This window comes from Pyrus communis, chromosome 17 (assembly GCF_041283825.1).
Source record: "Pyrus communis isolate YQ-2024b chromosome 17, ASM4128382v1, whole genome shotgun sequence".
Lineage (NCBI taxonomy): Eukaryota > Viridiplantae > Streptophyta > Magnoliopsida > Rosales > Rosaceae > Pyrus > Pyrus communis.
The window spans coordinates 27,445,929-27,471,086 of NC_142581.1; the positions used below are offsets into that span (position 1 = coordinate 27,445,929).

Genomic DNA, 25,158 nt, shown 5'->3' on the forward strand with positions numbered 1-25,158 from the left:
TTTCTTCCATTTTTTTGGGAAGAGCCTTCACTTCCAAGGTTGCAACGCAACCTCCGCTCTCACTCTTCGTGGCTCACAGAGCTTCTGAAAACAACAAAATCGAAAGCGAGAGGTATCATCGACAGCAATGGGGTTGGGATCGCTTGCTTCGAGGGCCATGAGGCCCACAGCGTCAAGGCTCCTCAGCTTCCATAACCCTAGGCCCTTCTTCTCCTTCCACAGAGCGGTCTCAACCACGCCGGAGCTCCAGAACGCCGATCAATCAGCGGCGGCGGCCCATCCCGACCCCCCCGCAGATCTCCCTCCTCGGACCCCTGTGGGCGGGGCCCGTGTCCACTTCCCGAATCCCGAAGATGCCATCGAAGTCTTTGTCGATGGATACCCCGTCAAAATCCCCAAGGGATTTACTGTTTTGCAGGCCTGTGAGGTCGCCGGCGTTGATATCCCTAGATTCTGCTACCACAGCCGGTTGTCGATTGCCGGTAATTGCCGTATGTGCCTTGTTGAGGTTGAGAAGTCGCCGAAGCCCGTCGCCTCCTGCGCCATGCCTGCCATGCCTGGTTAGGTTCCCCTCTATCCTCCATTTTCGGCTTCTATTAGCTGTTTGTGGCTTCAAAGTTCCGATTTTGGGACTTTTCTTTCTGGGTTTTGGCTCTACTATTTGGGCATGTGTCGAATGAGTATGATTAAGGCCCATAATTTGTAGCTTATGATTTGTCCAACCTTAATTTTGAATATTGGGACGATGCATTGTTAATAGTTTTTTGTTGGACGTAGATTTCGTTCCGTTTTCCTTTGGTAAAAGTATGAATTATGATGCTTTCCTTCTTTTTCAGCCCAGGATTTTCTGTAATGCTCAATAACATTTTGATTTTGATATGATATTTTGTTAATTGAGCAATGCATTGTTTGTCTATGACATGTTTTGGTTTTGGTTACAGTGGAATTTAATTTTGTTTTATCTTTTTGTGCAAAAAGTTGTGATCTTTTGACAAAAGCTTCTTCTTAGGCATGAAAATTAAGACTGATACTCCAATAGCAAAGAAGGCTCGAGAAGGGGTGATGGAGTTTTTGCTGATGAATCATCCCTTGGATTGTCCAATTTGCGATCAGGGAGGAGAATGTGATCTGCAGGATCAGTCTATGGCATTTGGATCTGACCGCGGCCGTTTCACTGAGGTTAAGAGATCTGTGGTTGATAAGAATCTTGGACCTTTGGTGAAGACTGTAATGACTCGGTGTATTCAATGTACAAGGTTAGAATCCAGCATTACCTCTTCTTATACACCACATATTCACTACAGTTCTAGTGAATTGTATGATGTTTTGGTAAAACTTACCTTTAGTATAATCATTTTATAGTAAAAAAATCACTTATATTATTCTTTCATGCCTTGGTTAAAAGCATGAGTTATTGAATGCTTGATTTTGTTGTTGTTGTTGTCGGTGTTAGTGGAATTTAGTGATGCAAAGTATTGTCGCATTTTAACCTCTAAAGTGGGAGTTGTTAGTCTATCCCTAGTGTTTTGTGTAGTCCATGATGTGTCCTCTAGGTAGAGTAAGTTTTCAAATTAACAACCATACATCACATATTTGATACGCTTTGAGTTTAGTCACCTGATTATAAATATTACTTGGTTTGGCTGTTGTGAAACAGGTGAAAATGAATTCCCTCAATTGAATTATCTATAGTTTGCTAATTGAAAATAATTTTACATTTGAATAAAGTGTATGAGTGGGATACTTGTAGCCCTCTGCATCTCAATCACCACATGTGGTGTGCCTGGTTTAATATATCTCTGTGAGTTTATGCTGAGAGGTTTATTATTCTATTTGTAAGTAGCTTTAGTGAAGCAACTCGAGACGTTCCTTTTAAATTGATAACTTTCTTTGTTTGAGAGAATTTATCCAACATAGTTTTTTTCCTTAACTAAAAGATGTGGAGTCCTCTCCAGTTTCTTCACATCAACTGTTCTAGAAACCATGAGGACATAATTGGTCTCAAGCATATTCGAGTTCTCTTTTGTATTCTATATGTTAGTTAGCATTTGAAACAGAAAAGTGAGGCTTTGTCGATTTATTTCATTTCCTGGTAAGTAACATAATTTTGAAATGTGGCTTTGTCTTATCAGAATCTTTATTTAGTTCATTTGGAGTATCTTTTTATTTTTTTATTTTTTTTATTTTTTTATTTTTTATTTTTACTTGTGTTTTTCATGGTGCTGCTTTTGAGAAATCCTGTTGAGCCAAGTTTGGACCATATCCATGATCATGTGTTATCAAGTTTAACAACCTAATAATACAATTTCTTAGCACCTTACTTCTATTATCATGCCTGGAGTACTAAGTTACCTTTCCAAGTCTGATGGGAGTGGTTCGGGTTGTATGTTTTTACTTCTTTGTTATCCATGATCATGTGTTATCAAGTTTAACAACCTAATAATACAATTTCTTAGCACCTTACTTCTATTATCATGCCTGGAGTACTAAGTTACCTTTCCAAGTCTGATGGGAGTGGTTCGGGTTGTATGCTTCAAATACACTTTTCTCCAGTAATAATACTAGGGTTTTGATATTTGACAATTGAAAATGTAGGCATTGAGTTTTTGATATATCAGAAAACAGTTACCTCATTCACCTTGGCTTGGATAGCACTCATCTTTTTAATTGTAGTTACAAGCTTCTGATGTATAGAGCTCTTTTGATCGAACAGGTGTGTCAGATTTGCAACAGAGGTTGCTGGGGTTCAGGACCTTGGCATGTTAGGTCGTGGCAGCGGAGAGGAAATTGGGACTTATGTCGAAAAACTTATGACAAGTGAGCTTTCTGGAAATGTGATAGATATCTGTCCTGTGGGAGCCCTAACCTCAAAACCATTTGCCTTTAAAGCCCGAAATTGGGAATTAAAGGGAACAGAGACCATTGATGTTACTGATGCTGTTGGATCCAACATTCGAATTGATAGCCGAGGTCCAGAGGTCTTGCGCATTGTCCCACGATTAAATGAGGTAGTTTTTGTTAGACTACTGCTGATGATTATTATCGCTGAGACTAGCTTTCTTTTCCGCAATACTAATATATGCCAAAGATGCTTAAACATAACTTCAAAACTTACATACATGAAAATTTTTAGCATACAATGTAGGGGCTGATAGTACTCATTTTTAATTTCTCAAATACGTGTTTCTTCAAATAAAAAATGTATAATAAGTAAAGTTGTCCCAAGTGTTTCCGTTAAAAAAAAGCTTTTTGAGGGACTTTTTATGGTTATGAAGGATACAAATTGTTTGATACAACTAAATTGCTACAAGTTACTTGATGGACTGTGCATACCTAAATTGTTTACCCATAAATGCAAGAACACTATCCATAACATTTTAATTGCAACCTAATCTTAAGTCCTGATAATTCAATAGAGCTACCTTTGAACTACCCAAAACCTTTTAATTGCAACCTAACCTTAAGTCCGAGTGAAGAAATTTATCCTAGTTTGGTCTTAGTGTTAACCTTGAATGCCTGCACCTGTCATGTTTCAATCTGGTCTCAGTTATTTAAATCTATCTCCACCGTCTTGAGTCCATATATTTTGTTTTAATTTTGCCTTCTGCTAATAAATCTGCAAGTTGCCCATATTTTTTAATTCTTCTTTAACACCAATTGAGATATCAAATTACATGCACGTCATAAAATTTGCCAATCTACTTGAGTGCACTAGCACCTCTTATGAATAGGCAACAACAAAGCCTTTTCCCACTTAATGGGGCTATTATGAATAGACACTGAAGTTTAAAATGTGTGGGTGTTGTCCTCCACCCTTTTATAGTTATCCTTCCTTTGTATAATATATTTGCTTACCACCACTTGCAGGACATAAATGAAGAATGGATATCAGACAAGACTCGATTCTGTTATGATGGTTTGAAGAGGCAGAGGTTAAATGACCCTATGATTCGTGGTGCTGATGGGCGCTTTAAGCCTGTGAGCTGGCGTGATGCCCTTGCTGTAGTTGCCGAGATGGCCCATCAAGTTAAACCAGAGGAGATCGTTGGGGTTGCTGGTCAGCTATCTGATGCTGAGTCTATGATGGCACTGAAAGACTTCTTAAATAAAATGGGGTCAAACAATGTCTGGTGTGAAGCAAATGGTTCGAACCGTGATGCTGATCTTCGATCCGGATATATTCTGAATAGTAGCATTGCTGGTCTTGAGAAAGCAGATGCTTTTCTATTGGTTGGTACCCAGGTATGTTTCTAGCCATCTAATCTTAGTTTCTGCAATCCAGTGCAAGTGATTTGCACCTGTCTCTTACATTTTTGTATGACATGCTAAAGACTTGTGGATGCGTGAGTGGATTAATTGTGTTTTTAAGTATATTCGCGTAGAGTAATTCATACTTTCATATTATGTTTACCAGCCAAGGGTAGAAGCTGCTATTGTAAATGCTAGAATCCGGAAGACGGTGCAAGCTAACCATGCCAAGGTTGGGTACGTTGGCCCTCCAGCTGATTTCAACTACAATCACGAGCATCTCGGCACAGGCCCTCAGACACTTCTAGAAATTGCTGAACGTCGTCACCCATTTTCCTCAGTCCTCGCAAATGCTAAAAACCCTGCCATCATTGTTGGTGCTGGGGTTCACGAGAGAAAGGACAAGGATGCAATTTTTTCTGCTGTTGAAGCCATTGGAAAATACGCTAATGTTGTAAGGCCTGATTGGAATGGATTCAACGTACTGCTTCTCAAAGCCGCCCAGGCTGCAGCACTTGACCTTGGGCTTGTGCCAGAATCTGAAAACAGCATCGAATCTGCAAAGTTTGTTTACCTGATGGGCGCTGATGATACCAACTTGGAGAAGGTTCCAAGTGATGCATTTGTGGTTTATCAAGGGCATCATGGGGACCGAGGTGTGTATCGTGCTAACGTCATCCTTCCTGCAGCAGCATTCAGTGAAAAGGAAGGAACATACGTAAACACTGAAGGGTGCTCACAGCAAACAGTACCTGCAGTTCCAACTGTCGGTGATGCCAGGGATGACTGGAAGATAATTCGGGCTCTATCTGAGGTGGCAGGCGTGCGGCTGCCATATGATACGCTTGGGGCAATCCGATCCCGGATCAGGACAGTTGCACCAAACATTTTGCAAGTAGACGAGAGAGAGCCAGCTACCTTTTCATTATCGATTAAGCCCGAGTCCACTCAAAAGGTGGATACCACTCCATTTGGGACTGCAGTTGAGAATTTCTACATGACCGATTCGATCACCAGGGCTTCGAAGATAATGGCACAATGCAGTTCATTGCTCCTGAAGAAGTGATGAGTGGATTTTTGTTGTTTGAATAAAGTCGCAGATTCACATGTTTTTCTCCTGTTATGTTTATTGGGTTGTTTGTAAGGCCCTGTTTGGCCAGAGTTGGAAGTACTTCCAATAAAACTACTTTTAGGCTTTTGTTTCATTGTAATTCAAATGAAATGTAATAGCATTTTCTCTGTAAAACTGTTTGCATATATAATTCGGGATTTTTCATTCCATTTATTGTTACATCCTTATTGAACATACGCAACTGAAATTCCTTACCACCTTCACCGGCACAAAGTTGAAGAATAAACAAAAACAAAGCTTGCTAAACTCAAAGTTTTGGATACGGCTAAGTTGGCTAAAACAGTGTGTCCCGTAGAGGGTTTCGGCTACTACTGCTGTTGAGGCTGTCAAAGAGATTGAACAAATGATCTCTTGCAGTTCTATCTATACAGGTGAAGATCAGTTTGATCACCAAAATCACAACTTTCCTGGACCAATTTTTGATGCAATTGAAAAGGAAGTTCTCAATTGAAAGAAAGAAAAATTGATTTCCCCCTACAATGGTTAAAACAATGAATGAATTTGAAGAGGTTGAAACAGGATTGCACACTTGTCGTGGGATTGTAACTCAAATGACTAATATCACGTACCTAACATCCCGGGTTCCATCCTTGCTTCCCCAATGTCGCTTGTAATAGAAGGGTGGGGTAGTTATCAACTCCGTGACAATGCGTACGCACCTGATTGCTCGGTTGTCGATGACATGGACCTAGGAACTCACCCCTTATGTTCATAGATTATTAGTTATGTAAAATCGCCTAGGTTAAGAAAAAAGAGTAATGTTAGGTAGACAAACTTTTAAGACCAAATTTGCAAACTGTGTGATATGTCACCAAATTCCCATTTATTCTTTCACAACCGCTTAGGGTTATAGAGTTAGACACCAATTGTGCTTGGATCAAATCGTTTACGAGACTACTGACGGATCCACATAGGAGCCAATATATGAAATTGCCCCCCTCACCACCTTTGCTACACATGAAATTGATAAAAGTTCATTTGTTATTCTTCTTGAACATAAATACTATTCAGACAAGATACTTGACAAAATATCTCAATCGAATCAAAGAGGTTGAAGTAGGGTAGGTAGCAAGGGGCAACTTGTCAAAGTGGTGTGCAGGTTTCATCTCGGCCTCGGAAGAAAGAGAATCTTCCATTCCCCACTAATTGGTAATTGTTGTGTTCCTTCAACTTCTACCAAATTCTTTCTATGCTCGTCTCTTTTAATTCTTGTTTCTGGTTCTGGCCTGCTGGCCATTGCCTTGCTTTGGTCTTGTATGTTAATGTTTGTCTCTCTTAATAAATTTGGTCTTTTATAAAGACACCAAAAAGAAACCAATTGGACTTGATGGCCATGTTACAAACTATTGACAAGATCATGTTATAAACTATTCTTGCTTATTAGAGAGGCTGATTTGAACTCAACTGCAAGCAGTAAACAGTGGACATACTCTCCTGATTAAGCACTCGTTTGAAAATGTTTTTAAAATAACTTAAAACACTTTCATCAAAAGTGATTTCGATTATTTTAAAAGTACACTTTCCAAACGAGCCCTAACTAATATAAAATTAACCTGATGTTTAACCATATGAAAATCATGTAACTCATACATCTTAAACATTTGAATACATAAAACATCAAAAGTAGGCCTACAAAACGCAACAGACACACTCCGTCCTTCCTATATCTTGCACTTTATTTGTTATTCAAAAGCCAACACTACAAACAAAAGGAAAACTGCAGGACCTTTTAGCAGCGCATATGAGACAGCAATAGTAAGCAAGCAAGCCCTCCCCCGCCATAAGAGTCTGAGATGAGAGCTTCGTTCAGCTTTTTCTTTATCCTCGAAGAAGAAGACTGACCCCTAATGAAATTGTGCACCCTATAAGCCCGAATATAACCAAGAACCCGTATTTCCTGTCATTTTACAATAACAAAGTGTAAATTAAGTCTGACATGTTATGGTGCTGGTCACGTAAAAATTTGTGTCATTGATAATTGAAATCTTATCAATCTGAATATATTATCGATCAATATTTACAGTCTTATAACATAAAATATCATGCGAGGTAGATATTAACAAAAGAATATGGCTTAAAATTGTATATATATAGGAAATAGATTCTCTTCGGATCTCTTCCTCCAAAATCATTAAGTCAAGTGATCCGGACCCTTGAAATTTAATCCAACGACAGAGAAGTTAGTAAAAACTTTTAAAAGTTATAATAATTTTTAAACATTGGATTAAATTTCAAAGATCCAGATCATTTAATTTGATAGCTTTAGAGAAAAAAGATCCATATCTTTTTTTGCATATATATACATATACACGCGCTAAACAAACCCTAAGGCCTCGTTTATTGAGAGGATGTACTTTGTAGGATTATTCACACTAAAAAAGACAACTTTTAAACTTGGACAAAATAAAAAAAAAATTGTCATCCATTTCTTCATTCAAAATACCTTCAATATAGTAAATAATTCCAAAATAAATCCCCTCTAACAGACAAGGACTGATAGTTCATCTACACACCCATCTCAAATTTCTCGATATCTCCATTTCTCTATTATGAAAATGAGACGAATTCATAATGGATACTAATTAAGATCTATTTAATTTGTTTTCACCTTAAAACATCATTATCACTATTAATCGCACCCTTATATCAAGGTGCTTTTATATTAAATGAGTTTATTTTTTTGTTGAGTTCCAAATTAAACGGATCTTTGTCGACATCCAATAGCAATCTAATAAATTGATTTACCACATCTACATATGACTATTCTAAAATACGAATGATAAACTACAAATATTGATAAATCATCAAACTAGCTAGTGAAAATAGCGAAAGTAATTGGTAAGATTGTAAATTGGTGGAAAGAAGAGGGCATATATACCCGATGGCGAGGCGCTTCATGGGGTCACCGGTGGCGTAGCCTTTGAAGTAGAAATAGCGAGTGAAAGTGAAGAGGAAACCAAGGGCGGCGGAGATGCAAGGATGCTTAAGACCTCCCAGTACCAGAAGCACAAAGAACATAGGCATCATTTCCAGAGAGTTCTGATGCCCTCTCTGCACACAGTTGAACACTTTTGCATCTTTGCTCTCCGATTCCGACGCATACATGGTCGGATATGGCACCTTGTACCTGCGGCGGTGGTGACCATTTCCAATTAATTGACGATAAACGATAATCAATTAGACAAACGATAATGGTAATTATGCTGAAACTAAGGGAGAGAGATTCAACTTAGCTACAAAGGCTACAAAGATGAATCATACTGCTCTAACCAACTCGACTAATTCAATTTCAAACAAATAAAGATGGGATAATTACGCTAAATTCATTTACAATGCAGGAGAGAGATTCGAACATAGCTACGGAGTTAGAACACAGCTCTAGCCAACTCAACTAACTCAATTTCAAACAATTAACAATAGGTGATAATAAATTTGACAAATGATAAGATAATTACGTTAAATTTATGTACACTACGAGAGAGAGATTCGAACTTATCTACAAATGCAGATTACACGGCTCTAGCCAACTCACCAACTCAATTCCAAACAATTAACAATAAATTTGACAAACGATGTAATAACTACACTAAATTCATCTGAAATACGACAAAGGAGTTTCAAACTAAACTCGCGCTAATTTAGTGAACTCGACTAAGGAAAGGAGGAAAAGATTTATGCGTACCTTTTTCTGGCCCTGCCAACTTGGGCGGCCATCCAGAAATTGAGAAAAGTGTAGAGAACGACGGCGAGGACTACATAGCCGTATTCTTTGGGCAGCAATTCGACTGCAGAAGTCATTTTCTCTTCTCCTCTTCTTTACGTGGGTTTAATTTGGGCATTGGGTATCCACCTTTACTAGTCTTATACTTGTTTCCCGACTTTTTCTCCAAGACAACTCAAGAGTTGAATATTTCTACAGTCGTATATACAGAGGGCCACTTTGCTCACTGCTGACGCTCACTTTCATTGATTACTGCTTCTTCTTTTGTAATTTTTTTCGAGATGATATCATTGATTACTATTAGACTCGTTTGATATAATTGTTTTAACAAAATTGTTATTTTTACTGTATATTTATATCATCATTTATTATTATTTTCTCAGGAGATCGTATGTGTTGATGAATTCTACTTTTATTAGAGAGATGATACACATAATATACAAATAGAAGTGTAGCACTACTCTTAATTTAATACACAAAACTAAAATTTAAACTAGAGATTTAACGGTGGTGCATTTTTGCTAATTACCCTAAAGGGTGGCAGTGTTCACCACCTATTTAGATGAGTATAAATTTTGTGTTTATCCACTGTACAAATGTCAAAATTTTAAATTTATCTAACGATAATAAAAAATATGCTAAACATTACCATCACTTAAGTTGGTGAACAAAAAATTTAGAAAAAATGCACCCATCAAATACGTTGACCCAAAACAACAAAATAAAAAGATAGCAAGTACATTAGTTTTTTAGAGTGGTTGGTTTTCGTGATCGACTTTTCCTCCATGCAATGCATCCACTTTTTTTTTAACTTCAAAAAAATAAAAACAATTAATGGTAAGTTATGATTATCAATCCGAAGCTGGAGAAACACATGCATCCCTTTATTTTTGACATTTTTTTTTTTTATAATCTTTATCTTTGACATTAACTCCAATCAATTTTCCAAAGATTAATATTGTATGCAACAATTGTAACTACAAGGACAAAAGTGGACGTTTTCTACAAGTACCAAAATCATACATTTGGCCAAAACAAAAGGAACACGAGAACAAAACAAAAGGGTAGACTAAAACAACACAAGAAAGTAGCCATTACATACAATGATACAAGCCATAACATTCCACATAAACATTGTAAAATCCCCAGAGGCAGAGGGCCTAAACGCACGACGACGACTTAGGCTATATTTTGCAGAGTGTGCACTTCTGACTGCGACACAATGCCTGATAGACTGTGTCAAACTTCCCAATTTTTCCCGTCGAAATGCTTAATCTCAACACAAGTGAGTGTTCCAGGATCAACACACCTAAATGTGATTGCGACCCCATCAGGGTTCTCGCGTTGATAATAGAATGAAGTTATCCCACAAACTTTACAGAACGTGTGCTTTGCCGTATGAGTACCGAAGGTGTAAGTTGTAAGAAACTGCTCAGATTCACCCAAAAGTTCAAATCTTTCAGCAGGGACAACGAAAGCGGTGGTACCCCTCATAGAGCAATTCGAGCAGTTGCAACTAACAGCCACAACACTGCTAGGCGCCTTCACTCGCCATCTTACATTCTTGCAGTGGCACCCGCCTTCATGTACTACCAACGCAGAGTCCATGCCTCACGATTCTAAGTCTTCAACAGTACCGCTAATGAGCAGGATTATTTCTTCGAATTTCTAAACGCACGCGCTCTAACCTGTCAATAAACAGCACATCATAACAATTTGTTGCAGTAGATGGAACCCAAATATACAATTGCAATTCCAGTTCATTCAAGTCGATCTTACTCTAGTTTAATGGTCAGTCAGTGCGGAATCGAGATTTAGATTACCATCTCATCAAAATACAAATCCACACTTGAGCATAATAAAATACAAGAAATAAAGATACTGAATAATTTACGAGGTTCGACAAAATTCTACTTATGACCCCGGAGAGAAATTGCTCACCCACTCACAGAATTCCCCGAGCGCTCACTCTACCCCAAGAGTTTCTCACTCTGACTTCTATTTTCTCTCCTGTGTTCTCTTTCAAATGCACTTACAGTGCATGAATACACTTATAGGCATACACTAGCAACTATGCCAACAACCACGACCAGAAAGTCTTAAGCTCACATGGCATATTCGACACCCAGCCTACCTAGCCTACAACTTGCAATCTTTTCCTCCACCAAGCCAACAGCATTGAAGAAGGAGGAAACTTACAATTATGCAATACACAAAGTCACAAATGGTTGCTGCCATTTCCTTGTAGCATTCACAAAGTTACACATGCAAAATTGTTGTCAACCCATAATTAATCCCTAATTTATGAGCCAATAACAACAGTAAGGCCAGTTCATTGAGGCACCAACAAACTGGATAAGATAACGAAATCCAAGCATGGTGGGCGGATGTGATAGGTTGTGATCAATTAAATGGACTTGAGTCCAGTCAGTAGTTTGTTGTGTCAAAATGTGAGATGAACTGAACTGATAAGGCCCAATCTCATCCAGCCCACCAAACGGACCCATAAAGGATTGACATCGAAGATAAGAATCGAGAGATGTGACTCAAACAAGAAATAAAGATGTGACTCGAGATAAGACTCGAAATGTTTGTCCAAATATCAAATCTCTCACTGAGATAAAAACAGTATTTCATCAAAGACGTCGTAACAGATGAGTACCTACAAATTACAACACATCGATTGTGGTGGATGAAAACTACTGCTTGACTTGGAAGCTCAATAAATTAACAGGACAAACAATTACTCTGCCTTCTTATATGTAACGCCCTACTCCATCTGCAAGACTTGAACCAATTGTGCAGATAGGATACAGCGAAGAGAGCTTCTTCGCCATGTTCGTAGCGGGAGTGGCATTCCCAATTCAAGAGAGCTCCCAGGACTAATCCTAACATGCCCAAAACTGTTACAATATTTGGGTCAATTAAGATCATGCTACGTTTAAAGAAGTAGAAGAATCTCAAGAGGGCAGTTGAGGAAGAAACCACAGTTTTCAAACATTCTACTCTGTGTTTCTGTGTACGTAGAATAAATCAAGTAAACCTAGAATGCTAACCCAACTCCGCTCTCATTTCGACCTTCTTCTCTGCGTTTTTCTACATTGCCCCGGACAGAATTTCCCGGTATGAAAATAGGAAGCCAAGAATTCAACTCTAAATATGAAATAAACAAACCTGAGGATTTGTCTGATTTGATTGCTGTAATGGCAATTGTTAAAACAAAATCATATGTAATGGCCTCAATCCACAAATCCAAGAGTGAATTTATCTGGTTACCTACCGCAAGGGGAAGGAGTGGGCTTAGTCCATTGTGGTTCAAATTCGCATTTGACGAAAATCAAACTTAAAACCTCTACCAATGACAGAAATATCACTAGACCGTAGTATTAAGTGGCAACGGAGCGTGTGTTAAAAAGTCAAAAAAAGTGTGTGGACAGCACCGCCCTAATCGTTTTTTTTATAATTTGAATTTGTTTGCCATAATTTTGCTATATATTTATCACTCTATCCCTTTTTCAGTTCTTAATCTTCATTTATCTTCTTCTTCCACAGCTAACAGTCCTAAGTCTTAATTGGTACACAATTTTTTTTATCAAATATTATGAAAAACCTACCCCCATTCCCTTTGGTTCCAACTTCCAAATGAAAACATATAATTAAGCAATTACAAAATATTAAAATTAAAACCAATAAGAAAACAAAAGTAGTAAGAATTGAGTAAATTGGAAAGAGAGGGAACCTGATTCCGCCACCGCTGTAAATCAAAGGGCATCTGGACAATATCCTTTGAGGACTTATAATGCCAAATTGGCAGCTACTGGCGGCGGCGGCGGCTTTTGAGAGGGGCTCTTTAAGGGACGGCCCAGCCCACGGCTGAAGTAGCAGGCTGTAACCTATTCTTCAGCCCACTTATAGCCCATACTTCATTTTTTTGGTAAAAAAAATGAAAAAAAAAAAAATCTTTACTGAATCAGCCAAAACAGTCCCGACATCCCTACCTTCTCAGCAGTCCAGCCTCCACTTTCTCCTCCTCTGTTCTCACTCTGTAAGTCCTTCTTGTTATTCTGTAAGTCCTTCTTGTTATTCTTCCTTAAAATTAGGGGCTGAGTTAATTTCCTAATTATGTTTTAGGGAGCCGATTAACTTAGGAGCCAGTGAATTGTTTCGGTTAATACTCTGTGTATGTATAGTTTCATATTTCAGGAGCTTCCAGTTTCAGTGGCCTAACAGTAACAGGATAGATAAACTGACTTGTTTGATTTTCATAATTTGTTGTTTGACTGACTGACATGGTTGTTGTGATTTGTTGCTTTAGTAAACTACAACTTAAACTAGTTTTACATTGTTTTTCAATTCCATGGATGTTTGTTGTTGATTTTTTTTGTTTTTCTTTTAAGTTTTTGACAATGTATAGCCGTGTTTAAAGTATCTACGAGATTGTCGATATTTCAGTCGAAATATTCGAAAAATCAAGGATGATTATGGAAATAGGGTGAAATGTAAACTCCACCTTATTTCGGCGAGATATAGGAAAATCAATGAATATCAAGGATGCTTACCAATTCACCACATAAATTTTGGTGGAGCTCAATGCAGATTTCGAACTTTTGACTTTTTTTTTTTGAGAAATTTCTCTCAAATTTTGATTAAATCTGAATGAGTTGATATACCCACCCATTGCAAATTTCCATAATTTCCATTGAAGGCAACCAATATCGATATATCCATCGATATTTCAATAAATTTTCATATTGATATTTTCCACCTATATCGATATTTTAAGCACTGTATAAGTATGCATTTTGAGGTGTAAGGCTCATTACGCTCCCTAGAGTAGGCGTATCTTTCTTAAATTTATTGTTTCCTGCTTGTCAATGAAATTCACTCGTGCCTGTTATAATACCGTTGGATTTCTATCGGGGAAATGATTAACGAAATAGTCTTGTTCATGTTCCATGTGGCAAGTAAATTATTATGAATATGATCGACAATGATCAATGAGACGGTCTTGTTTGTTGCCCTTGTGGAAGCTTTAAAAGTAGCAATTATCAACGAGTTATGAGTGTTTCATCAGCATTGGGAAACAGTTCCCTTTTGAATTGGCAGTAGCCATCATGTGTGAAAATAAGTTTTGAGGAGTGAAATACTGTATGTTGGGTTATTTATCCATGATGTTTACTACTTTATGAAAACAATTTATATACTTTCTCTAATGACAAATTTGGAACTCTTGTGGATATGCATGTATATAATATATATGTGTGTGTGTGTGTGTGTGTGTGTTTGTGTGTGTGTGTGTGTGTGTGTGTGTGTATGCATTCATATCATTTGTATGTTAAACTTGTGCTGACTGCCAAGAGTTTCTGTAGAATCTGTAGGAAGCTTTTAAGGTATAGTATTTGGAAGTAAAGATGCAGGCTTGTGGTGGAGCTGCAGTGATGGGTTCTCTTCAACAACCCGCTTGGACCAAAGGAACAATTTTTTCAAACAAGGGGCTTACCGGCAGTGGATTTTCCCATCAACTAAAGCTCAATTGTGTGAAGCCCGTTAGATCTTCTTCTTACATAGAAGGAAGCTTGGTTACTGGAAGGCCATCCTCTTCTGTCACTGTACCTTTGCCTGAAATTGGTGGTAATTCTACTCCAACCTGTGAACTGATATCAATAATTTCTATTTACTTTTGGTTCTATTTGTAAATTTTATTAAAATGCATGTCAAATTTTTGTTCTGAGATTTCTACAGCAGGAATAGTTCCGGTTTTTCAAATTTTATGGTGTTATAATATAATTTTGATTTCAGTTTCTCTTAAGAAATACAAAAATCGAAACAACCATCAATTTGCTCAGCATCTGCCAGAATGGTATTCCCTTATATTGCTTGGATTTGATGCTCTGTGTATTTATTTTCTTAATATCTACTTAGCATAACTACAGAATTTCATTACTCAATTCTATGACGAAACCATCCTTATGAATAAACATCTTTAATAGAACCATATGTTCCGGCTGTATTTTCCCAACTTCTGATGTAGTATGAAGGGAATCATTGGTTAGTAGCAGGAGTTATGTCTGACTTGTTCATGAATTGTATAATTTGGTTTACAGGTAATGGAAGCAGTTTTGTAGACAACGGATTAAGTGAGGCTGACCCTGAGGTGCGTGCTATTATTGATATGGAGAAGCAGCGACAGTTCAAGAGTCTTGAGCTTATTGCCTCAGAAAATTTTACTTATCGGGCAGTGATGGAGGCAGTTGGCTCATGTCTAACGAACAAGTATTCAGAAGGTTTACCAGGTAAAAGGTACAGATACAGACTGAGAGTAATGTGAGTTCAATAGGGATCTTCCGTTAAAATTATTTTTCTTGGTGTAGCTCATCATTTGATTGTACATATCAGGTACTATGGTGGCAATGAGCATATTGATGAGCTTGAAACACTTTGCCAAAAGAGGGCTCTTGATGCATTTCACTTAGATGGAAAGAAGTGGGGTGTTAATGTTCAACCATTATCTGGTTCCCCTGCTAATTTCGAGGTTTATACCGCAATTCTTAAACCTCATGATCGTCTCATGGTAAGTTTTCCTCCTGGATTTGGTTTACTCTTTATTGGTGGCTACTAGCTACTAACATGTGCATGCAACTCAGGGTTTGGACTTGTCTCACGGAGGACATTTGTCTCATGGTTTCATGACTCCTAAAAGACGGGTGTCAGGCACATCCATTTATTTTGAGTCCATGTCATATCGACTCAATGAATCCACAGGTGCTGCATTTTGTTTCCGTATAAGACTATGTTGCCTTTCAGATTTATTAAGGGTGTAATTGTTATTCTTTGGAATGAGGTTGGTTATTTTGTAACAAAAACAAAATGCAGGTCTGGTTGATTACGACCAGCTTGAGGAAATGGCTGACTGATTTAAACCAAAACTCATTATTGCCGGGGCTAGTGCTTATCCTCGAGATTTTGACTATCCTCGCATGAGGAAGGTTAGTATTTATGTATTCATTCCATATAAATAAATTTAATTCGCGTAATGGATATGGAATTCATTATCATTTATAAGCAGTGTGTTTTTCCTTGGCAACTAATGAATTACATCTAATTTGCATTGGAAGATTGCGGATTCGGTTGGTGCTTTTCTTATGATGGATATGGCTCACATAAGTGGGCTTGTTGCTGCTTCTGTGCTTGCAAATCCCTTTGACTACTGCGACATTGTGACAACAACAACACACAAGGTATTGTTCAAACTCATATATTTATAATTTACCAAATTTTTCCAAATTAAAAAATTTCACTTGAATGGACTCTTAGACATGCTAAAACGCAAATACTTCGTCAGTAGCCTCATCACATGCTTCCTTGTTGTAATCCACATTTGGATGATCTCACAAATTTAAGACACTTCTTTTCAGTCTTTAAGAGTTCCAAGAGGTGGGATGATCTTCTTCAAGAATGATACAGTTCTCGGGGTTGATTTAGAAACTGCCATCAACAATGCTGTTTTCCCAGGTTTACAGGTTAGTTGTACTTCTTTTCATGATAACAAATCTCATCGATGCGATGCCTAATTATTTATTTATTCTTCTATAAATTAAACATTTATTTTGAATTTTGATGTACAAAGGATAAAGGCTTGAGTTCTTTATGCAGGGTGGTCCTCATAACCACACTATTGGGGGCCTTGCAGTTTGCTTGAAGTATGCACAGTCCCCAGAATTTAAGGCTTACCAGAACCAGGTACTGTAATATTTTTTCCTAGTGTAAAAATGGTCGAAGACATGCCCTAAGTTAGTGTGGATACTCTACCTTGTAGGTGGTGTCTAATTGCAGGGCTCTTGCTAGCCGATTAACTGAACTTGGATACAAACTAGTTTCTGGTGGAAGTGATAACCATCTGGTTCTTGTGGATCTCCGGCCTTTAGTAAGTTCCTAGTCCTAGATTGTTAATTAATTTACTTGTTTGGATTGATGCTAATTTCTAATTGCTGCTTATATGAGAACTTGTCCTGAGATGTGGACATTTAAATGGCTTTTTTTTTGCGTTTTCTCATTTGTGAATGACATTATAGGATATTAATTAAGGATTAAGGTTATTATTTGGTCCTGTGCATTAGGTTATATACCCAAATCTTATTTTCCAATGTTATTTCTCATTTCCTTTATCGACAGGGTATCGATGGAGCTCGAGTGGAGAAAATTCTTGACATGGCTTCTATCACCCTTAACAAGAACTCAGTACCTGGTGAGTGTACAGGTCAATTTGGTTGAAAAAATTGAAGAGAACTTTTGGATTTCAGAATAAGGCTAATTTAGTTCATGAATGCTATGAAGTTTTACATGATCCATATTTGAAATAGTTGTATGCAAGTAATCATACGAAATGGACGTGTTTTCTTTAGTTCAAATGTAGGAAGATATATATATCCTGATAGTCTAATCAAGCTGTTTACATAATTTCACCCGATATGCTAAGGGTTCCAGACTTTTACTTTTGGTTTCAGGCCTATTTGGCCCTACTGGGTACTTGCCTAGTTTTGAAGGTCTTTATCTTTGAGCTATTTTGTTAGTGTAGTTCTGGTTTTTACGTCTCTGAGCTATTTTTTGTTTTCTTCTTGATCTTACACCTGCGATGTTTGATGAATTAGGTGATAAAAGTGCTGTAGTGCCCGGTGGCATTCGCATTGGATCACCTGCCATGACGACAAGAGGATTCACCGAGAAAGAATTTGTAGCTGTTGCAGACTACATTCATGAGGGTGTGCAGATAACAATTGATGCTAAACGCGCGGCCTCAGGATCAAAGCTCCAAGATTTTATGAAGTTTGTAGCTTCCCCTGAGTTCTCCCTAAAGGACCGAGTGTCAGATCTGCAGAGAAGAGTTGAGGCCCTTACAACCCAGTTCCCATTGCCTGGAGTATAACTCAGTGGTTAATGTTATCATAAGGAAATACAAGGTTATTACTTCTGTTGAAACTTAAGTTAGCATGCTCTTTTCGGTGGATACTAGATATTCATCTTCGGTTTTGTTCCTGTGCGAAGGTGAGGAAACGAGAGCTAAATGACTTTGCGTATGTGAAGCGTTTGAACTTACCATATCAATGGCAAGTGATAGGTTACTCAGAGTTGATGCTCGCTTGGTAAATATAGGGAAAAGCCTACGGTTGCAAATTCTGCAGAACATGAAATGGCCAAGAGAGAATGCCGTGTATATCAACCCACGCACTCGTGGCGGCAGAGAAACCAGCGCTGACCAGCTCTGGCTGGCGGCAGCACATTCCTCAGATCGACTACGTCCGAAAGACTACATTTTCCAGCGTTGTAGACAGGGTTTTTAACATAAGTTAGCAAAACGCTTGACTCGGATCCCACATGTTTTTATAACTGTCAAACTCAACGGTGACGACCTTGTTTCCAGAGGGTGTGAAAAGCCGAATCAGAGCTAAATAAACCAAAGCACCCACTAGAATTGTGAGGGGATGTTTGACGACGGAGGATATGCCATCACCGGCTTAAGCATCATTCAGGGCCTTCACGACGACGGAGAAATGGGTTGTAAAGTCGGTAAGCCTCCCCATGCTGGCATCCCAAAGGCTCCGCCAACACTTGTAGGAGGGGGAGGACCATCAACTTGATTCTTAGTCCCCCAGAAGGGAGTGCATTACCTTGGAAGGTCATTTTCTTTTAACAGTTCTGATTCAAATGTTAAATCACACAATAACATGTTACCAAGCTTGATCAAGTTAATATACTCAGAAAATATGATTTCTCATTGCGTTGATGTTATCGAAGCTAAGGGTAGCTGTCTTCTTTTCATTTGGATAGTAAATTTCGAACACTCATTTTCTCGCCTTGCACATTTTTGTTACGTAAAACCTATATATGGTTATAATCTTAGGACAAAACGAATTTTATCACTATAAGGAGCTTATTTTTTTACTTAGTTATCCTTACGAAAAGTTGTATGGATACAAAAGAACCATATTAGTAAAAGTATAATCATAAAGATATTTTACCGTATTTTATGTCATTTCACAGTAATTGTCTTTCTTTTCATTTGCAGGAGCATTAGATTAATAGGTCCCCCATTGGACCTTGTATTGAAGATGCGAAAGTTTTTTATGTCCAAGATATTTTAGCCCATATTCGTCTCATCATCAGGCCAATGAGATGCACAAACTGGTCCTTTCCCCAGGCCTTTGTAAATACATTTGCCAATCGGAAATGAGTAGGAGCATGCAACGGACTAATTATTCCAGCTTGTAGTTTTTCACAAACTATGTGACTGTCAATTTTAATGTGCTTTTTATGTTCGTGGAAAACAAGATTCATTGCAATGTACAAAACTACTTGATTATCACAATACAATGGTGTGGGAGCTGTTGATTGAAAATTTTTGTGGTGCTCTAAAACCTTGTAAAGAAAATAGGAGGCGCAATTGTTTTTTTTTTTTTTTTTAGGATAAAGGTAGCTTTCATTACCAAGAGAGCACAATTACAGACAAAGGGGTCCAAATACACAGTAAGCACAAAACAAAAGTGAACCCCCAACACTAAACAAAAAGCCCAACCCGAGAGAAGGGCCCAAAACAGAAAACCCTACAAGACTAGCTTCCTCCGCCGCCGTCGAAGAACTGGCCGCTGATCCAGCATCCCAGGCCAGAGCTCTCACCAAACACACCCCCAAAGAAGAAGGCTCCATTGTTCTCCACCAAACGCCACACAAATCGAAATCGCAGCCACCAAAGAAAGAAGCCAAAGGGAAAGAACTTTCCCCCAGCAACAAAGCCGAAAACGACATACAATTGGAGGGTGGTGGTGTGGACACCATATGAGCCGTAGCTCTACACACCTTCCTAGAAAACCGCAAACCGCGGGTGGAAGAGATGGTTGCTGAATCATACATGTGTGAGAATGATGTAGGACCGAAGCAAATGGAAAAGTCAGAAAATGGCTGGATTAGAGTCATGGAGGTGGAAAAACTTGACGGAGAAGAAGAAAAGGGAAAGTTGGAAGTGGGACTGTTGGATCAAGACCAATGGAAGGTTAGATCGAAGGTCGCAGGGGGGGATCACCAAAAAAGACGGTCAGAAAAACAAGGAGAAAGCCAATCTCATAGAGAAGGGAAGAGACATAAAAGAAGAAGAAGAAAAAGGGAGGCCACTGACCCTGGCCTCCGCTAGCGCCGACGGCAGAGCGAGTGGACGGAATTGGGAGCACTCACACACAGGTGAGAAAGTATCTCACACAGAGAGAAGTTCTCTCAAGCAGAGAGAATTTTTTTTCAAGAGGCGCAATTGTTTTGAATAAATTTCTTAATTTGATTCTTACCCAATATTCTATACAAGATCCACAATTTCTTGACTTGCCATAATAATATGGTTCAACTTTGCTTTTGACGGGAATCGAACATAAGACCTCTCGCTTACAAATAAAGAGGACTGTAATACTAATAATGTGATTCAACTTTACTTTTGGCGATAATTAAACTTAAAATATGTCACTTACAAATGAAAAGATGTACCACTTGACCTCACTTACGATTTGTGGGATTTGACTCTAATAACATAACTGTAAAGGTTTTCTTGCATCTTGAAGGAAGGAGTTGACCTTCACAAGATTGGTGCAGAAATTGAGAACATTACCACCAGAATTTCAAATTTGCGGTCGACTTTGGAAACTTTCAACCTCAGGGTAATAAGGGAGGACGGACGTGCCGCTTCCTTGCAATTGTACGAGAGGCAACAACTACTGAGGCGAAGTTACTCTCATGTTATTGAACCCGATATCATTGGGTTGGAGGACAGTGCGAAGGAAGTGATTATGCAATTGATGAAGGAAGACAAATGCCTTGTTGCTTCGATTTGGGGCATGGGCGGCTTGGGAAAGACCACTCTTGCGAAACATGTCTATCATCATAGTGAAGTTCGGCACCACTTTGTTGGTTTCGCTTGGGTGTGCATATCTCAAAGATGTCAAGTTAGAAATGTTTGGGAAGCAATTTTATTTAAACTCATGTCTCCTACCACTGAGCAAAGAGAAGCAATTGCAAAATGGAGGGATGATGAAATAGCCCAAAAGATTTGTCTTACGCTTCAAGACTCAAGATGTTTGGTGGTCCTTGATGATATTTGGAGCATCGAGGCATGGGAGTCTTTAAAAGCTGCATTTCCACGCGGGGGAACAAGGAGCAGGATATTACTAACCACGCGCAAAAAAGCAGTAGCTTTGTGTGCTGATAGAAATGGTTTCCTCTACCAACCCCGACCACTAAATGAGAACGAAAGTTGGGAACTGCTCAGTAACATAGCAATTGCTGGAAAGGATGATACAAGTATTTCCTCACCAAACTCTTCTATGAATTTTTATTATTATCATTTTAGATATCGGAAGAACTAATTTCGGAAAATATATAGCTTCTCTAGCTCGAATTCGAACTCAAAACTTCACGTGTGAGGATTGATCATAGCTCAGGAAATGAAAATTGAACTCTAGAAAACAAGATGCATTTGACATTCAGTTTTGTTAAAGATATCAATTGATACCGATTTCATTCTATTTAACTACTGTTAGATTGATTGTTTGATGGTTTATAATTAGGCTAATTGCTTGCAGTAAGCTATTATTTGATTTATTCCTAGTTTTTCACATTTACTTGTACAAATTTCTCCAAGACAATGCTATAAGAACTCTTCCGATTCCAACCTTTTCTTTTCTCCTCTTTTGTGACCTGCTTCCTCGATCCGTATAACTTACAATAAGATCCAGAAAACAAAAGTTCATAATGTATTGTCATTTGTCAAAATATTGATAATTGTTTACACTTTTTGTCTTTCTACAATTAATGACTGATTTTCGAAGTGTTGTTAATTCAGTTTTTTATTTTTTCAGACTCTAGAAGTTATGCTAAGAAGAAAGAATTAGGAAAGAAGATGCTTCAACACTGTGGAGGTCTCCCATTAGCCATCACTGTGCTTGCAGGACTACTAGTTAGAAAAGACACAGAGAATGAATGGGATATGATGTTCAAAAATGCTGAAGAATACATAAGGAGAGGTGAAGGTCACGAAGAGGAATACGCTGGTTCACTGTGGGTCTTGAAATTGAGTTATGATGATTTACCGTATTACTTGAAACTATGCTTTCTATATTTGGCTCATTTTCCCGAGGATTCATCCATACCAGTGAAAAGACTAACTCAATTATGGATGGCAGAAGGTCTTGTACCTTTTACACAGCTAAGACCTGCAGGTTCATTGGAAACAATGGAGGATGTATCATACAGCTGCTTGAATGAATTGGTGGAAAGGTGTATGGTTCAAGTTGGAGACCAAGGTTCGATTAGAAAGATCAAAACTTGCCACCTTCATGATCTTATGCGAGACTTGTGCTTGTTAAAGGCGGGCGAGGAAAACTTTCTCCAGATTGTGAAATTTTCGCACAGAAATGAGGCAATGCATCTTTTTTCTTCTTCCACAGTAACCAAGGTTGCGTCAATGGGTAAAGTTAGAAGACTTGCAGTCTATTTGGAGGGGAGTGCTGATAAACTGGTTCCATCAAGAGATGAAAGTAATGTTCACATCAGGTCTTTGTCATACTTTACCCCGGTTGACTGGACACCAAGAAATATAAAGTTACTACGGCCAATTTTCAAGGACTTCAAACTGCTTAGAGTTTTAAAGTTGGAAAACATGACAAGAGAAGTAGAGCTATCGAGGGATATTGGGAGCCTAATCCACTTAAGGTTTATAAGTTTATTCGAGAGTAATATAAGACGGTTGTCATCATCCATAAGTAATCTGTTATGTTTGAAAACTCTAGATTTACGCTTTTATGGTTCAGCAGTTATCCCAAATGTTATCTGGACGATGGACCAACTGAGACACTTATATTTACCCTTGAAATACAGTATAAGTGATAATGACAAACTAAGATTGGCTCCTCTTCGCAATTTGCAGACGTTAAAATATGTTTCAACTCGCGATTCTGATTTGAATGAACTTGCTGATTTGACAAGTCTTAGGATACTGTTTATAGATGTGTACGAATGTGATTTGAGAAATCTGGAGAAAATCTTCAAGTCTACAAGCCTCAAATTCAACCATCTTCAGTCCTTATCTGTGCGTAACTTGCGTGTGCAGGACTCGAGAGTTATATCAATGATAGTGTCAAGTTGTCCTCAGATATGCAAGTTGCGTCTGCATGGGCTAACCACAGAGCTACCAAATGACCTCCAGTGCTATCCAAACCTCATCAAGTTATCATTATTTGCGACTCATCTCAAGGAAGACCAGATTACAATTCTAGAGAGGCTGCAAAACTTAAGAGTTCTACGCCTTAGCCAGAGTACTTTTGAGATGAACACAAAGACATTGAAATGCTCTGCTGGAGGCTTTCCTCGTCTTGAATTTCTTTCACTTCGCAGGATGCACGAAATAGAGGAGTGGATGGTGGATGAAGGAGCCATGCCTTGTCTTCGCCGATTGTATATTGAGCACTGTGGAGGCTTGAAGAAAGTTCCCGATGGGCTGATCACTGGGATGTCAAAAGCATTCTACGGTGGACTTGAGAAAGGAGGAGCAGATTTCTACAAAATCCAACATGTGCCTTCCCTTGATTTTGGACCAGCCAGTGAGGAGTTTCTCTCATCACTTGGTATGTATCATAACCAAGCCAACTTCTTCAATTAATTCATTTTTGTTATCTATGTTTCAACATTACAGTACAGTAGTTGATTTCTTTTGTCGTACAAATATATAGATCGCTAATCTCAATATACAGATATAAATTTCCGGTGAAGGGAAGCATGAATTTCAATCGTCGACACACGCCATGATGATAAGGTAATTAGAAGCCCAAGCAAATCTTTCATGTTCCACTCACGTCAAGGTTGTTTGCTGATTCTATTGCGAATGGAAGAGCACAGTTGATGCACTAGTACTTGTGTGATATATGCTTTTTTCCCAAAACATTTAGTTGGCCAAACCAATATATCCACTTTGATTAATTTTTTCCATGGTATGTGCCTTAGCTTATTGAGTTTACTGGATAGTTTTGTTACTGTCTTGCAGAAAAAATTGAACGAGAAAAAGCTCTCTGACCAAACCGCTATAGTGCTGAAAGCCTGAAGCTCTTCAGAACCTGCATTGCTTGCTGCTCAAATCTGGTTAAAATTGTTGAAGGCTTGAAGCATGTTTTATATTTTACTTATAGAGTAAAAGTGCTTCAGTTAAAGACATCATCTTCACGTTGAGTAATTTCTTCTGTATTGATTGACTGTTATTTATAGCTTCTCAATTGGATAGCAAAAAACATTTATATTTTTAGACCGTTTTGAACAAAAACATTCATGAAATGGACTGTTATTATACTCGACATGCAGTGACTCTCTCAAAGTGGGACTCCCTAAGGACTTTCCGTTACCTCATGTTTTATACACAATGTTTTATAATGTTGGCACAAAAATTGTGTCAAAAACATGAAGTGGTGGAGAGTCTATGGATATATAGTCCCACTCTTGAGACTTTTTTTAATTCCTACAGTTTGTCAAGTATTTGATTCTTGGAATGGAGTGTTTCTCAGTAACCAGGAGACTAGCTACACTAAATTTAACTTCGTGAAGCAGTATATGTACGTTCCTGTTTAACTTCGCATATCATAGTCACCAAATTTTCTCACCATGACTGATGCTTTAGTACATGAAGTATGGCCCTTATCTAGTATAAATAATATATGATGAAAAACTTTTCCAAATTTAAATGAACATATATTGTGATGTGATATGGGGGAACAAAATTTGATTGGTAAGTTTGACGAGTGTAGTAATGTTGTGTGAATAAATTTAAAAGTAACGGATAAGTTTACACATTCGTTGTACGTATGTTGTAAACTTGTAAATGATCGATGTTATTGTGACGCACTACGAAGCTAATAAAGGGTTACCATCGGAAGTCTTTGAATAACTAGTTCTTGAGTACACCAGATTTTTAAAGATATCCCAAAAGTTGTATTTGATTAAGGGTAATGTTAGAGAGATCAAATTTTTAAACAAAATTTTG

The 25,158-nt window shown here is 38.1% G+C and overlaps 5 protein-coding genes across 9 annotated transcripts; 3 read left to right on the forward strand and 2 right to left on the reverse strand.

Annotated features, from left to right (window-relative positions):
- Positions 1-11: 11 nt before the first annotated feature.
- On the forward strand, positions 12-5,529 carry LOC137707571 (NADH dehydrogenase [ubiquinone] iron-sulfur protein 1, mitochondrial). Its single transcript, XM_068446468.2, has 5 exons — positions 12-560; positions 1,010-1,256; positions 2,714-3,008; positions 3,868-4,242; positions 4,415-5,529. The coding sequence occupies exons 1-5, from the start codon at positions 128-130 to the stop codon at positions 5,312-5,314; spliced, it is 2,250 nt and encodes a 749-aa protein (XP_068302569.2). The 5' UTR covers positions 12-127; the 3' UTR covers positions 5,315-5,529.
- Positions 5,530-6,939: 1,410 nt separating this feature from the next.
- LOC137708660 (uncharacterized) lies at positions 6,940-9,273 on the reverse strand. Its single transcript, XM_068447782.2, has 3 exons — positions 9,063-9,273; positions 8,259-8,507; positions 6,940-7,277 (listed from the first exon to the last, which is right to left on the reverse strand). Exons 1-3 carry the CDS (start codon positions 9,176-9,178, stop codon positions 7,199-7,201), a joined length of 444 nt encoding a protein of 147 aa, XP_068303883.2. The 5' UTR covers positions 9,179-9,273; the 3' UTR covers positions 6,940-7,198.
- An 898-nt stretch (positions 9,274-10,171) lies between these two features.
- LOC137707935 (uncharacterized) lies at positions 10,172-12,967 on the reverse strand. The gene is made up of 2 exons (XM_068446879.2): positions 12,841-12,967; positions 10,172-10,789 (listed from the first exon to the last, which is right to left on the reverse strand). Exon 2 carries the CDS (start codon positions 10,707-10,709, stop codon positions 10,341-10,343), a length of 369 nt encoding a protein of 122 aa, XP_068302980.2. The 5' UTR covers positions 10,710-10,789; positions 12,841-12,967; the 3' UTR covers positions 10,172-10,340.
- A 99-nt stretch (positions 12,968-13,066) lies between these two features.
- Positions 13,067-18,485, forward strand: LOC137707934 (serine hydroxymethyltransferase 3, chloroplastic-like). 5 transcript variants are annotated; one of them, XM_088689114.1, is made up of 8 exons: positions 15,831-15,863; positions 15,975-16,087; positions 16,217-16,339; positions 16,517-16,621; positions 16,755-16,841; positions 16,918-17,025; positions 17,274-17,346; positions 17,750-18,226. In XM_088689114.1, exons 2-8 carry the CDS (start codon positions 16,079-16,081, stop codon positions 18,022-18,024), a joined length of 780 nt encoding a protein of 259 aa, XP_088545240.1. In that variant the 5' UTR covers positions 15,831-15,863; positions 15,975-16,078; the 3' UTR covers positions 18,025-18,226. The 5 variants fall into 5 exon arrangements, 4 of the variants coding, with proteins under 4 accessions (XP_088545240.1, XP_088545239.1, XP_088545238.1 ...); XR_015958441.1 differs by lacking the exons at positions 16,517-16,621; positions 16,755-16,841; positions 16,918-17,025; positions 17,274-17,346; positions 17,750-18,226 and adding exons at positions 13,067-13,146; positions 14,471-14,732; positions 15,206-15,401; positions 15,498-15,672 and having other exon boundaries at positions 15,746-15,863; XM_088689113.1 differs by lacking the exons at positions 15,831-15,863; positions 15,975-16,087 and having other exon boundaries at positions 17,750-18,058; positions 18,217-18,485.
- Positions 18,486-20,677: 2,192 nt separating this feature from the next.
- On the forward strand, positions 20,678-24,475 carry LOC137707692 (disease resistance protein RPP8-like). Its single transcript, XM_088688753.1, has 4 exons — positions 20,678-21,434; positions 21,992-23,755; positions 23,882-23,943; positions 24,172-24,475. Exons 1-3 carry the CDS (start codon positions 20,924-20,926, stop codon positions 23,896-23,898), a joined length of 2,292 nt encoding a protein of 763 aa, XP_088544879.1. The 5' UTR covers positions 20,678-20,923; the 3' UTR covers positions 23,899-23,943; positions 24,172-24,475.
- The last annotated feature ends 683 nt before the right edge of the window (positions 24,476-25,158 follow it).